Source organism: Pelophylax lessonae (assembly GCF_965119305.1).
Source record: "Pelophylax lessonae genome assembly, chromosome: 6".
Taxonomy (NCBI): Eukaryota; Metazoa; Chordata; class Amphibia; order Anura; family Ranidae; genus Pelophylax; species Pelophylax lessonae.
In genome coordinates, this window is record NC_138773.1 from 225,784,413 (window position 1) to 225,797,900 (window position 13,488).

The 13,488-nt window shown below is 41.8% G+C and overlaps 1 protein-coding gene across 1 annotated transcript in view; it reads right to left on the bottom strand.

Moving 5' to 3' along the window:
• Window positions 1–13,488, bottom strand: part of MLPH (melanophilin) — a 109,742-nt gene that overhangs the window by 15,046 nt on the left and 81,208 nt on the right. Inside the window, exons 10-11 of the mRNA XM_082262045.1 lie at window positions 6,846–6,929; window positions 6,594–6,764 (exon numbers count right to left, since the gene is read on the bottom strand). Coding sequence (XP_082118171.1) covers window positions 6,594–6,764; window positions 6,846–6,929 — 255 coding nt within the window. The remainder of the gene's footprint in view (window positions 1–6,593; window positions 6,765–6,845; window positions 6,930–13,488) is intronic.

A 13,488-nucleotide genomic window follows, 5' to 3' on the forward strand; every position in this document is an offset into this window, starting at 1 on the left:
ACACGTAAACAACTGTATTTCTTTTTATGGAATAAACCTTCTCTGTTATAGAAAGTATGACTGCATAGCTAATAAAAGACTCTATTAAGAATATATACATACATATTAGCACCATGGGGCAAAGCTTATTTCAAATATTTGAGCCATGCAATAACATTTCTTTAAAAGCAGCTGCAAATTTAGGATAAAATGTACTATATAAAATTGCTCTAGCTTATAGGATTACTATGGTTTGAGGTTTACAGATGTTGAAGTGCCTTACTAATGTTGTATCTTTTGTATTTGTATTGCATTTTATGTATTTGACATGTTTATGCAGCACTAACTTCATTCGCAGTGCTTTCTAAAGAACAATAAATCATTCACATCTCTCCTTGCCATGAACAAGCTTGCAATCTCAAGTTTTTACATTAGTCATACACTTGCACAGCTTTGGGGGGTGGGGGTGGGGGGGGGGGATTTAATTGTAAACTAATTAGTTTAGCAGTATGTTCTTGGATTGTGTGAGAAAACTGGTGCACACATCGGAAGAGAATACAACCTCTATACAGTGTTCCTAGCAGTACCTAAGCCCAGGCAAGAGTGTTGGATTTAGAGGCAGCTGTAGCTCTGGATGAGAGTGAAGATTGGAGATGCAGCCACTGGACAGGTATGTATTAGTAATCTTCTTTTATAAGCTGCTGGTCACTCATTTATTTCATGGTGTATCGACAGGGTCACTTCAACTTTAAACCCTGTAGCACATTGAATAAGTGTTTAACTCTCTTGCCTAGGCCTAAAGTGTTACTAAACTCACAACAGTAAAATCAGTCTGTATATGCAGTAAAGCATGCTTCTTATACTCACTGTGGAACCCAAGCTGTTCCTTCAACAGAGTGATCGATGCTGGAGATGTGGCTCGTCTGAAGGCACTCTCTTACATATTTTTTGGGATTGCCCTAAGCTTAGCACTTTCTGGCAACCTGTGCTCCAACTTAGGCCCCTTTCACACATACAGTTCAGTTCATCAGTTCAGTCACGTCAAAATGTATCAGTTTTCCATCCGTTTTTCATCCATTTTTCACCCGTTTTCATCCGTTTTTCGTCCAATCCGTTTTTTTGACGGATGAAAAATGGGGCATTCATCTGTTCAAAAAACGGACATTGACGGAAGCGGATGAAAACGGATGTTAACTGATGATCATCCGTTGTCATCCATTTTCACATAGAGATACATTGATGTCCGTTTTTCATCCGTCAACGGATGGATGAAAAACGGACAGCATGTGTAAAAGGGGCCTTATTCATAAATTTAATGACATTTCCTTGCAGGATGACCCAGCTATGATACTGCTTAATCTCACGCCACTGTCAAACAAGCAGTACCCACAAATTTTTGCTTAAATACCTGTTGAATGCAGCACAAGCTTGCATCTCTGGTGTGTGGAAACAACAATGTGCTCCAACAGTGGCACAATGGCTCGCAAGGGTTAATGATATCGAGCAACTAGAGGACCATACCTTGGCCCTTTGGGACAAAACCAAGAAACATAAGATCAGGTAGTTCTATTTAAATCCCTTTCACTTCTCTGATGAATACTTGATCCACGCAGTGTCTTGGTGCCTGCTCTTTATTGAGTCATGGTCTGGGCTCCCCCAGTGTTTACCTTCTTACCCCTTTGTTTTCCCTCCTCTTCTTCTCTTTGCCGCTTCTCTCTCTTTTTTCCTTTTTTTTCTATCTTCCCCGTTGTGTTATATTAAAATACCTTTGGATGTGCGCGGAATCAGTAAAACATATCTGACTTTTATAAGTTCCTATATACTGTGCTCTGTATTTTCTTTAGGCATAGGTTCCAACTTAGTGGCCTATCTCACATTCACAGAGGCCTTACTGTTCACTTTTACCTGAATCCCTTCACCAAGTTTGGCTATAATTAATGCTGTACCCCTCTGTGGATTTTTTGGAAATGTAATTTGCAAGTGTTTTGGAACAATTGTTGGATACCTGTATAGAGTCATGCATTCTTTTAATATCTGCTGCAAATTCTCTATATTAAAAATTAAAAAAAATAAAAACTGGTGCCAAGCAAGCTGGCTAGCGTTGGTGTGCTAATACTGGCACATTAGGAGGGGGAGGGATGCAAGAAAACATGACTCGCCCACTCATTAACACATACTACATGCTCTGTTAATTACAGTATTCATTATGGCACATAATTTTGAAGTGGAAGAAAAATTATTTTTTTTCAAATTTTTTTTTAATGAATTTATGAAAAGTGTGGCACACACTCAGCCCCCCTGAGTCAATGCTTTGTAGAACCACCTTTCGCTGCAACTACAGCTGCAAGTCTTTTTGGGTGTCTCTACCAGCTTTGCACATCTAGAGAGTGACATTTTTGCCCATTCTTCTTTGCAAAATAGCTCAAGCTTTGTCAGATTGGATGGAGAGCTTCGAACAGCAATATTGAAATCTTGCCACCGTTTATCAATTGGATTTATGTCTGGACTTTGACTGGGCCATTCTAACACATGAATATGCTTTGATCTACACCATTCCATTGTAGCTCTGGCTGCATGTTTAGGGTCGGTGTCCTGCTGGAAGGTGTCCCTCCGCCTCTGTCTCAAGTCTTTTTGCAGACTCCAACTGATTTTCTTCTAAGATTTCCCTGGATTTGGCTCCAACCATCTTCCCATAAACTCTGACCGCCTCCCTGTCCCTGAAGAAAAGCATCCCCACAACATGATGCTGCCACCACCACATTTCACGGTGGGGATGGTGTGTTCAGGGTGATGTGCAGTGCTAGTTTTCCGTTACACATAGCGTTTTACAAGTCTCATTTGACCAGAGCACCTTCTTCCACGTTTGCTGTGATCCCCACATGGCTTCTCGCAAACTGCAAATGGGACTTCTTATGGCTTTCTTTTAACAATGGCTTTCTTCTTGCCACTCTTCCATAAAGGGCAGATTTGTGGAGTGCATGACTAATAGTTGACCTGTGGACAGATTCTCTCACCCGAGCTGTAAATCTCTGCAACTCCTCCAGATTTACCATGGGCCTCTTGGCTGCTTCTCTGATTAATGCTCTCCTTGCCTGGACTGTCAGTTTAGGTGGATTTGTGTCATACTCTTTCCATTTTCGGATGATGGATTAAACAGTGATATGTTCAAAGCTTGAGATATTTTTTATAACCTAACCCTGCTTTAAGCTTCTCCATAATTTTATCCCTTATATGTCTGGTGTGTTCCTTGGCCTTCATGATGCTGTTTGTTCACTAAGGTTCTCTAACAAACCTCCGAGGGCTTCACAGAACAGCTGTATTTATACTATGATTAAATTACATACAGGTGGACTCTATTTACTAATTAGGTGACTTCTGAAGGCAATTGGCTCCACTAAATTTTAGTTAGGGGTATCAGAGTAAAGGGGGCAGAATACAAATGCACGCCACACTTTTCAGATTTGTATTTGTAAAAAACTTTGAAAACCATTTATCATTTTCCTTCCACTTCACAATTATGTGCCACCTTGTATTGGTCTATCATATAAAATCCCAATAAAATACGTTTTTGTGTGTAACGTGACAAAATGGGGAACATTTCAAGAGGTATGAATAATTTTTCAAGGCACTGTAAGAAATGGGGGTGTGCAGAGGAAGCATTGTTTGCTGGAAAAGCTGCACATCGGCTACAAGATTCTGCTGCCTTGCATGTGATTACAATAGGAGAAACTGCAAGTGATTTCACATGCAAAGCCATGAAATTTACAGGTTATAAATACATTTTACAACATAGTTGAGCATAAGCAACTTGAATATAACTTTATTAATTTGGCTACAGATGAAAATATAGTGTTTTTGTGGTCAATTTAACCATCTTTTCAAATTTCGGACTGTTGTTTTATATATTTGCATTGCTTACATAAAATCCTTATTCTACAAATAATCATTTGTTTGGGGTGTGCAGTGTATGCTGGAATGCCTGCACTTTTTGGCTGATCCTGCAAATTAAGATCTGGAAGGCATCATCTTTGTTAAGAAAGGGGAGAAAAATGTGTCCTTACTTCAACTATTTGTGTGTACCCTGGGATCTTGCTATTAAAGGGCCATACACACTATAAGATTTTCTGAAGACTTTTTCCTTTAGATTTACCTTTTCTATGTAGTGCAAGGGCCTGCCAGATTGTATACAAATTGAAAGTGTTTAGGTTTGACCTCATATTATATGGTTTTAGTAAGTCTAAAGGAAAAAGTCTTCAGAAAATCTTATAGTGTGTATGACCCATAAGTCTTTATTCACAGCTCAGCAGTAAAAAAATCACAACGCTAAAACTATGAAGTACTAAACTTGCAAAAGGGTATATATAAAAAATAATGTGACTATGATGAGTTTGAAAGTGTCATTTTAAAAATCCATTGGTTTTCCCCATTTATAACAGCTAGCATTAGACATTCATTCTACAGACAGATACAGCAAACACTATGAAAATTAAAGTAATGCTATATTAGGAACAAATTGTCACTGTATGGATGAAAGAATGTATGACCAATAATTAGGGATGGGCTGAATACCCCCTGCTTGGTTCACAGCAGAACTCCCGAACAGGGGAAATGTTCTAACCCAAATGGCAAACCCCATCACTCTTCCCGACAACCCTGGACTGTAGTTGTCGGGGTCTGCAGGCAGGCGACTTATCAGAATCTGGAAGCCCCATTTAACAAGGGGGCCCCCAGATCCTGCCCCCCCAAGTGAATAGGTATCGTACCCCCTACCCATTCACCAAAAAAGTATCAAAAAGTAATAACCACAAGAAACAGTTTTTGACAAGTCTTTCATTAAAAAATAAAAAATAGTGTCCCTCAATGTAAATCCATCAACAATCACGACACCCGCCGGACCAAAAAAAAAAAAATATATATATATATATATAGGCAAGGGGCAGAGACACCTGGCTACATCACCTAGTGGTGGCACACTTTATTTTTTGGGTCCGGCGGACATGTTGAGGGCATGTATATGGCTTGGGGGGAGGGTGTTTTTGCTCATCCCCCTCCAATTTTCTGACCTGCCGGGCTGCATGCTCAGGAAAAGGTTCTGGTATGGATTTTGGGGGGGGGGGGGGCCTCATGCCGTTTTTTTTTTCTAAATTTGGCATAGGGTTTCTCTGAAAATCCACACCAGATCCGAAGGGCCCGGTATGGACTGGGAGGGGAACCACGTGCCGTTATTTTCTTTATTTTTTTATTCGGCTGTCAGTGGGGAAACCCATTGACAGCTAATGACTCATCGGTTGTTAAGGAGCCTGTGGCCGACTTTCTGGCCCCACCCCTTAACAACCAGCTTACACTGCACCCTGAATGGGCAAAGCTTTGGCCAATCAGGGAGCAGAATGCACTGTGCAGTGCTCAGTGCATTGCAGGGTGTTCGTTGGGGCGAATTCTGCAAATTCGAGTGTTCAGCGAACAGCTGAACAGGCAAATGTTCGGCCCGAACTTATGCTTGGGCTGAACCATTCACCCATCCCTACCAATAATAGGCACATTACAAATAATACATTTAAGTTTTTGTTGAGAATTTAAAGAGGGGACATTTTTGATCTAGGGTTGGTCTGTACAACTTGATCTTCCAATCTTCTCTCCTTTTATAGACTAGTAATGGTGGGATTTTTAATAGCAATAGTAATGGTAAGATTACTATTAGATTACTATTATTAATAGATTATTATTCACTAAAGATTTTAAAATGCTACTATATCATTTTTTATAACAAACGTAGAAGCTGCCTGTGCATCCTGTTCATTGTATGAAATTGCACTGTTTGTTTAAACATCTTGTAAGCACACTGTTAATAAAAATGCTTTATTGAGCATTGCCTTGAGTGCAACCATTCCTAATCTATTCCATATTTTCTTTTGAAGCTGTGGTTCCTAACTTCTAAAAATTATAATTTAAATAGGATCTGCAGAACATACAGTGTATCAGAGCATTTTGTTTGCCTTCCTTGGCTTTTAGTCTCTGACCTTTTGTAAAGAATATGTTTTTATTAACAATATAGAGTCAGGTCCCAGCATAACATAAAAATTAAAACAAGCGGTACAATTGACATACAGAATCTGATCCTTATAATCAGGCTTCTTCCACCAAGTTGGTGCCATGTTTCCAATAGACAGTATTCAAAGTTTAGCACCACAATAACTACCTTACATGTGTTGTCTCCCTACACTTGATGGGACCATAACAATGGTGGACTTATTATGAGGGTTAATGGAGGGTGGGTTGGACTGGTCATCTTGAAACCCTCTAGAAGGGCAAGGTGGGATAGAGAGTTCTGATACATTATGTATCCAAAGAGGTAGATAGGTTTAAAGATATAATAGAATAAGAGGTGGGGTGTGCAGATAGAGAGGTTCCTCGGGTTTTGAAAGTTCATTCAGATGTTAAATGACCTAAGATAGGTCTGTTACTTCAGATAGGTATGGAGATATGGAGAGTCTATTAAAGTGATCCAGGTTTAAATGAATGCAAGATGCATATCATATAGGTTTACAGTATTTTGCAGTAAGTTCCTCCATTAATATTAATCTATTGATCTTCTCTAATCATTTTCTTGGGCCTACCTTTTGATTTGCAATATCAGTGGATGATTTTAGTGCTGGTTTAAATTTAGGGGCTTTTTCTTCATCTGAGGATCCTCCTTTGTCACAGATTTTACTGGCAAGTTCTCCAATCTTTCGTTTCAGAGTTTCTTCCTCCAGGTCAGCATCTGTGTGCACTCCATGACTTGTTGACTAAAAGATTAAACAATGTCAGTTTGTATACAGAACATTGTCTTCACTTGTGAGAAGCCTACAACAATGGGGCAAAGTTACCTCATCTGAATGTACAGACATTCTCTCCTCTAGACGGTTTAGCATGCGTTCAATGGCAGACATGCGTTTGTTGAGATCAGAAATCTGTGAAAGAAGAGAATGGAGCATGTAGGAAAGAGCCCACCACCAAAGGAATCTGTTACCACCACCATTAAATTCTTTCAAGAACAACTTGACTTTAAAAAAGTTAATAAAGTAGAAATCAGGAGAGCAGGTGAGAGGTAAAGGCAATACATACATTCATTCATATCTATGTTCTCTATCTTATTCTTGGCAAAAACTTAAGTAAATACTGGGACCTGCAGGCTGTGACCACCTTTTCAGGTCTGACATTTATAGTGATAAAGCCACAAAACATAGGCCCCAAAGGTAGCCTAGAACTTTGCACTTCCCTACCCCAAATCCAACAATCCTCATTACTTTAGTTTGGGAATGTCTTATTATAGCAAAGTTTCTAGCAAAATAATTAGATTCATTAAACAGCAGATACTCTCATGGCCACCAGAAGGCATCATTTCAACTTGCTGGGCAGCAATGCAGTGATTTATATAAGGTTGTCAATAAAAAAAATTAGACCTTCATTGAACAGCCACAGCAGTAGCCCATGAGTTGTCAACATTTGAGAATTCCAGGAATACTTAATTCTGCATGAGACATTCTTAGCCAACAGCATTTTTGTTCTCAGAAGAACATAGACCACTTTATTATATCAAAATTCCTAACACTTATTAGATGCTGTTTTTCATTTAGCACACTGGTTTTAGAAGTCATCTGGAAATTAAAAAAATTGATAAGAACGAACCATACTGAAGTAGATTTAGACTAGTGATGGACCGATATCGTTTTTTTTGTGCCGATACCGATATTTTGGTCATCGGATGTCGGTATCGGCCGATATTGGCCGATATTTTTTATTTTTCTCAGGTACTATTGTGGAGGGATCTGGGGGTCTAAAAGACCCCAAACCCCTCCTCTGTTCACATTTTTGAATTTGCTGCCGAGGTTTTTTTACATGGAGACCGGACAAGACCGAATGCGGCTTTGATCGGGTCTTCTCTTCGGCGGCCGTGCAGGTAGGATGCCCGGGTCTCCTGGTGGGACAGGAGACCCGGGCGAGCTGTGGAAGGCGGCGGGAGGGGGGAGACGTCCCCTCCTGCTCCTTGTAATGACAACCGAGCGGCTTCTCAGCCGCAACGGTTGTCATTACAAGACAGCCGACCGTCGGCTATGGACGCCAGTATCGGGGTGATGCCTCTAGCTGCAGGCATCACTCTGGTACAGGTTTCCTGAAATATCTGCAATATAGGTAACCTCAGGGGCCGATTCAGATATATTGGGAAAGTGCATATCGGCCCCCGGCATTGCCGATAATCGGTCAATCCCTAATTTAGACTATAAAATATTTCACATTTGCATATTCAAGTTCCCCCTTATAATAAAAAGTGACCAAAAGTGATAAAAATGTTAAAGCAAAAATATTAAAGCCAATTTTTGGATTGGTCTGCTAGAAGCTCAAATAAGACTTACATCCAGGCAAAGCAGGTCAGTGCTCTGCTTCAATGATATTACCCCTCTATGGCAGAGACCACATGAACAGGGCCATTGTATGACACAATCACTTTTTTCAAACCAGATATGGTTTTCATTCATTAAGTTTTCAGCATTTCAATCTGTCTGTCAAGCTAAGCAAAAACCGTTGCAGGTCCAGGAGCTACAGAGGCAAGGGCAGAGCATCCCTCCATTCACTGTTATTGGAGAGAGCTTTGCCTGTCAAAGGACAACTTAAGAGTATAACTAAAGCAGTCACTTTATTTTTTACATTTTTTCCTGATAATTACAAGGTTGTGTTACCTGATCTTTAATGTGTATCTAAAGCTAATGTTTTTGGAAGGAGTAGCCAATGGCTAAAACAGATTTCAGTTTTGTCTTGTTTGTATTTAATTCAGGAGATTTCACTCCCTGTCATGTAGACACATGAGAAAGTGAGAGGTGAGCTCACTGGGACAAAAAAATAAATAAAAAAAAAAAGATTCTCCCCAGGGAGGGCACAGTATATAATTCTGACAGGGGATCTGACCCCTTACTACTGTGTCCAAAATTAGAAAACTTATCCCCTAAAAATTAGATCTTCCTAGAAATAAGAATAATTTATGATACCAGAATACATACAAAAATAGCAATATATATATTGTTCTATTTAATCTTATTATGAGAGTTTTCTGTTCCTAGATTTGGTTTATTGCTTTATAAATAATACATTTTGTTCTGTGGATTTATGTTTATATCACATTGTGATGATGTTATACCTCAATTGTTGATGCGCACAAAAAAAAAAAAACAGACACAGCATTGTTTTTAATATTTGTATAAAAAAAAAAAATCACATAAAGAACCAGACATTTCTCTAGTCTACCATGTCTACCCTAATCACCCAAAAACAAAGGTAAAATGTTTTGGCTTTTCAAATACTTTAACGTAACCCTGTCACCACAAGGTCACTATTAGTCAAGTGGTCACTTGTAAAATAAGCCTTTATGTGCTAATCTATCTGGAGGCCCAGGTATTAAAGAGTGGCCACTTCTCGGCTACCCAACCACTGCATGCAATTTGAAGGCCAGAAGAGCCAAATACTTGCTCTTCCGGCTGGTCACTGTGGTTTATTTTGCTAGTGAACATCCTGCAGTGACGTACAAACTGGAAGTAGGAACTTTATATCTTTTCATAGTTTCATAGTAGGTAAGGTTAAATAAAGACAATACTCCATCCAGTTCAACCTGTGTACGTGTGTGTGTGTGTCAATGTTGATAATCATTTCCCATATCCCTGTACGTTGTGTTCACGAATATGCACATCCAAGAGTCTTTTAAAAATATCAATACTCCCCGCTGACACCACCAATTGTGGAAGAGTGTTCCACATCCTTATTGCCCTGACAGTGAAAAAAAACTCTATGTAGCTTAAGGTTTAACTGCTTTTCCTCCAATCTCATTGTGTGGCCCTGTGTCTTTCTACACTTCCTGAGACTGAAAAGTTTTCTTCCTATGCTGGGATCACTATTGAGGTATGTGTTTACCGCTATCATATCTCCTCTCCAGAGTCTCTTCTCCAGGGAGAACAAATTCAGTGCTTGCAGTTGTTCCTGTCGTAAATGAGGTCCTCCAATTTGTCTACCAATTTAATTGCCCTTCTAAGGACTCTCTCCAGCTCCACCACATCCCTTCTGAGGACTTGTGACCAGAGTTGGACCTTTTAAGATGACTTCTTGGCTAAAAGTACTTAGTGGTGATGGGGTCACTATAGAAAGAATCAATTAGGGATCCAAGCACTCTATTACAGTCTAATATCTTTCTGTCCTACTCTACAAGAAAATGTCCTCAAACTTGTTGTGCAATGTGTGAGGGCACAGTGGACCCCACCTTCTTTTGGGTCTGAATGGCCGGTAGACATTGCACCCATGGAAGATACACCACTGCTGTCCAATAAATCTGTGCACATGAAAATAAGGTCAGCATGTAAAAAAGTTTGCTTGATGTGACTCTTTGTGACTGATGCGACTCTAGGGTTAATGCACTAAGTATATATATATATATATATATATATACAGTGGGCACGGAAAGTATTCAGACCCCCTTAAATTTTTCACTCTTTGTTCTATTGCAGCTATTTGCTAAAATCATTTAAGTTCATTCTTCTTCCTCATGAATGTACACATAGCACCCCATAATGACAGAAAAACACAGAATTGTTGACATTGTTGCAGATTTATTAAAAAAGAAAAACTGAAATATCACATGGTCCTAAGTATTCAGACCCTTTGCTGTGACACTCATATATTTAACTCAGGTGCTTTCCATTTCTTCTGATCATCCTTGAGATGGTTCTACACCTTCATTTGAGTCCAGCTGTGTTTGATTATACTGATTGGACTTGATTAGGAAAGCCACACACCTGTCTATATAAGACCTTCCAGATCACAATGCATGTCAGAGCAAATGAGAATCATGAGGTCAAAAGGAACTGCCTGAAGAGCTCAGAGACAGAATTGTGGCAAGGCACAGATCTGGCCAAGGTTACAAAAAGATTTCTGATGCACTTAAGGTTCCTAAGAGCACAGTGGCCTCCATAATCCTCAAATGGAAGACGTTTGGGACGACCAGAACCCTTCCTAGAGCTGGCCGTCCGGCCAAACTGAGCTATCGGGGGAGAAGAGCCTTGGTGAGAGAGGTAAAGAAGAACCCAAAGATCACTGTGGCTGAGCTCCAGAGATGCAGTCAGGAGATGGGAGAAAGTTGTAGAAAGTCAACCATCACTGCAGCCCTCCACCAGTCGGGGCTTTATGGCAGAGTGGCCCGACGGAAGCCTCTCCTCAGTGTAAGACACATGAAAGCCTGCATGGAGTTTGCTAAAAAACACCTGAAGGACTCCAAGATGGTGAGAAATAAGATTCTCTGGTCTGATGAGACCAAAATAGAACTTTTTGGCCTTAATTCTAAGCGGTATGTGTGGAGAAAACCAGGCACTGCTCATCACCTGTCCAATACAGTCCCAACAGTGAAGCATGGTGGTGGCAGCATCATGCTGTGGGGGTGTTTTTCAGCTGCAGGGACAGGACGACTGGTTGCAATCGAGGGAAAGATGAATGCGGCCAAGTACAGGGATATCCTGGACAAAAACCTTCTGTTACGACACCCCAAAGTATGAAAGGGGTTACAGTCGTCTAGGATAATCCACTCCCAAACACCCGAACAGCTATCGACCACTCCAATCCACCATACATGAAGCACATCAATAATTCCCCCCCAAGTACGAGACAAGGCTCTGTAGTGAGGTTTGATCAAGAGTAACTCTCTTCTCTTTTATTGCAAGAAACACACACTTATATATACTTTGAGAATACCACATGAACAATGACTGTGTAATTATAGCCAGGTGAGCTCATTAACATGCTTATCAATAGTCTCAGACTCTATTAACATACTGTCCTATTTTAGACAAAAGCACTGAGTTAATCAGTAGACATTCTTTAGGAGGGGGCTGCTGGAAGCAATCCCCCCCTCAATCTGCAGCTAATACCCATTGAATTTGCAGACATAGTGACAACCTCTTTAAAGGAATTTGGAGCGTAGCAGCTAAAACATAGGGGAACAAAGTCTTTTAAAGCCTGGTCCATAGTCCAAAGGCAGCAGGCGGGCAACCAGGCTCCTCCAATGCAATGGGGCAAGATTGGTCTCGTCACATCTCTCCCCCTTTCCAAAAAGACTAACAGGGTACCTGACCTCCTGCCGGTCAGTGCCCTCGTTAGTCCAGCAGCCCACCCACAAAGCAGAAAACACAGTACAGCCCACCCACAATAAATGGTCACCACACCTGGGTAGAGGAGAAATTTGTCCATGTCCAGGTGCCTCACCTTGGCTGTGTGGGAGACTGGCAGACTGCCTTGGTGGGTTGCTGAGTGGGCAGAGACCAGCGGTACTCTGCCCTGGTGCCAGCGCTACCACAGAAGTAGCCTGGTTGGAGACGGGTTGTTGGAGGGGGAGACCTACTGTCTCCCCTTTAGATACACCACCATGCTGCTGTGGCGGAAGACCGACTGTCTTCCCTTTGGCTAAACAGCCCTGTTGCTGGGGGTCAGGACCGACTGTCCCTACCCCCTGTGCTGTGAGTGCAGAGACCACGGTCCCATCTGCACTGTTGGGGGGCTTACTGTCTCCCCCTGGTATGTTAAGCTGCTGCTGTGGGATGGAGACTGGGCTCCCAATTCCCAATAGCTCAATCTGCCGCTGGGGGACAGGACCAACCGTGTCTGCCCCCTGTAAGTCAATCGGCCGCTGAGGGATGGAGACTGCACTCCCAATTCCCTGGATATCACTCTGCCAATGGGGAGAGGGGGTAACAAGCTCCTCTCCCAAATATACTTCCAGCCCCTGGGGAGGGAGACCGATTGTCTCTGCTCCCAATACAGTGTCCTGTTGCTGAGGAAAGGAGACTGGGCTCTCTGTTTCCTGCAGGACACTCTGCTGCTGTGGGATGGAGACTGAGCTCCCAATTCCCAACAAATCAATCTGCTGCTGGGCGACAGGACTGACTGTCTCTGCCCCCTGTAACTCAGCCTGTCGCTGGAGAATGGAGACTGGGCTCCCAATTCCCAATAAATCAGGCTGCCGCTGGGGAATGGAGACTGGGTTCTCCTCTTCCCTTAACTGTACCTGCCGCTGGAGTTCCTCCCAACGTGCCAGCTGGCCCTCTCTCTCTGCCCGGTCTAGCAGAGTCCCGAACACTAAGTTCTTTGCGAACCGCTTGGATCTCTCCAGTGGATTGGGTCCGAAGAAGCTCATCCGTAACCACATCATACGGTCATATTCTTTCAGAGAATATCTGTACTCCACTGCTGGTTCCATGCTGGTGCTGTCAGGGTCGCTGTACTGGGACATGCGTTGCCCTCAATTGTAAAATCCAGAGCAATGGTGTCCCCTGTAGCTGTCCTTCTGGCTGTAGGATCGATCCCACCGCTGCCACCAATTGTTACGACACCCCAAAGTATGAAAGGGGTTACAGTCGTCTAGGATAATCCACTCCCAAACACCCGAACAGCTATCGACCACTCCAATCCACCATACATGAAGCACATCAATAATTCCCCCCC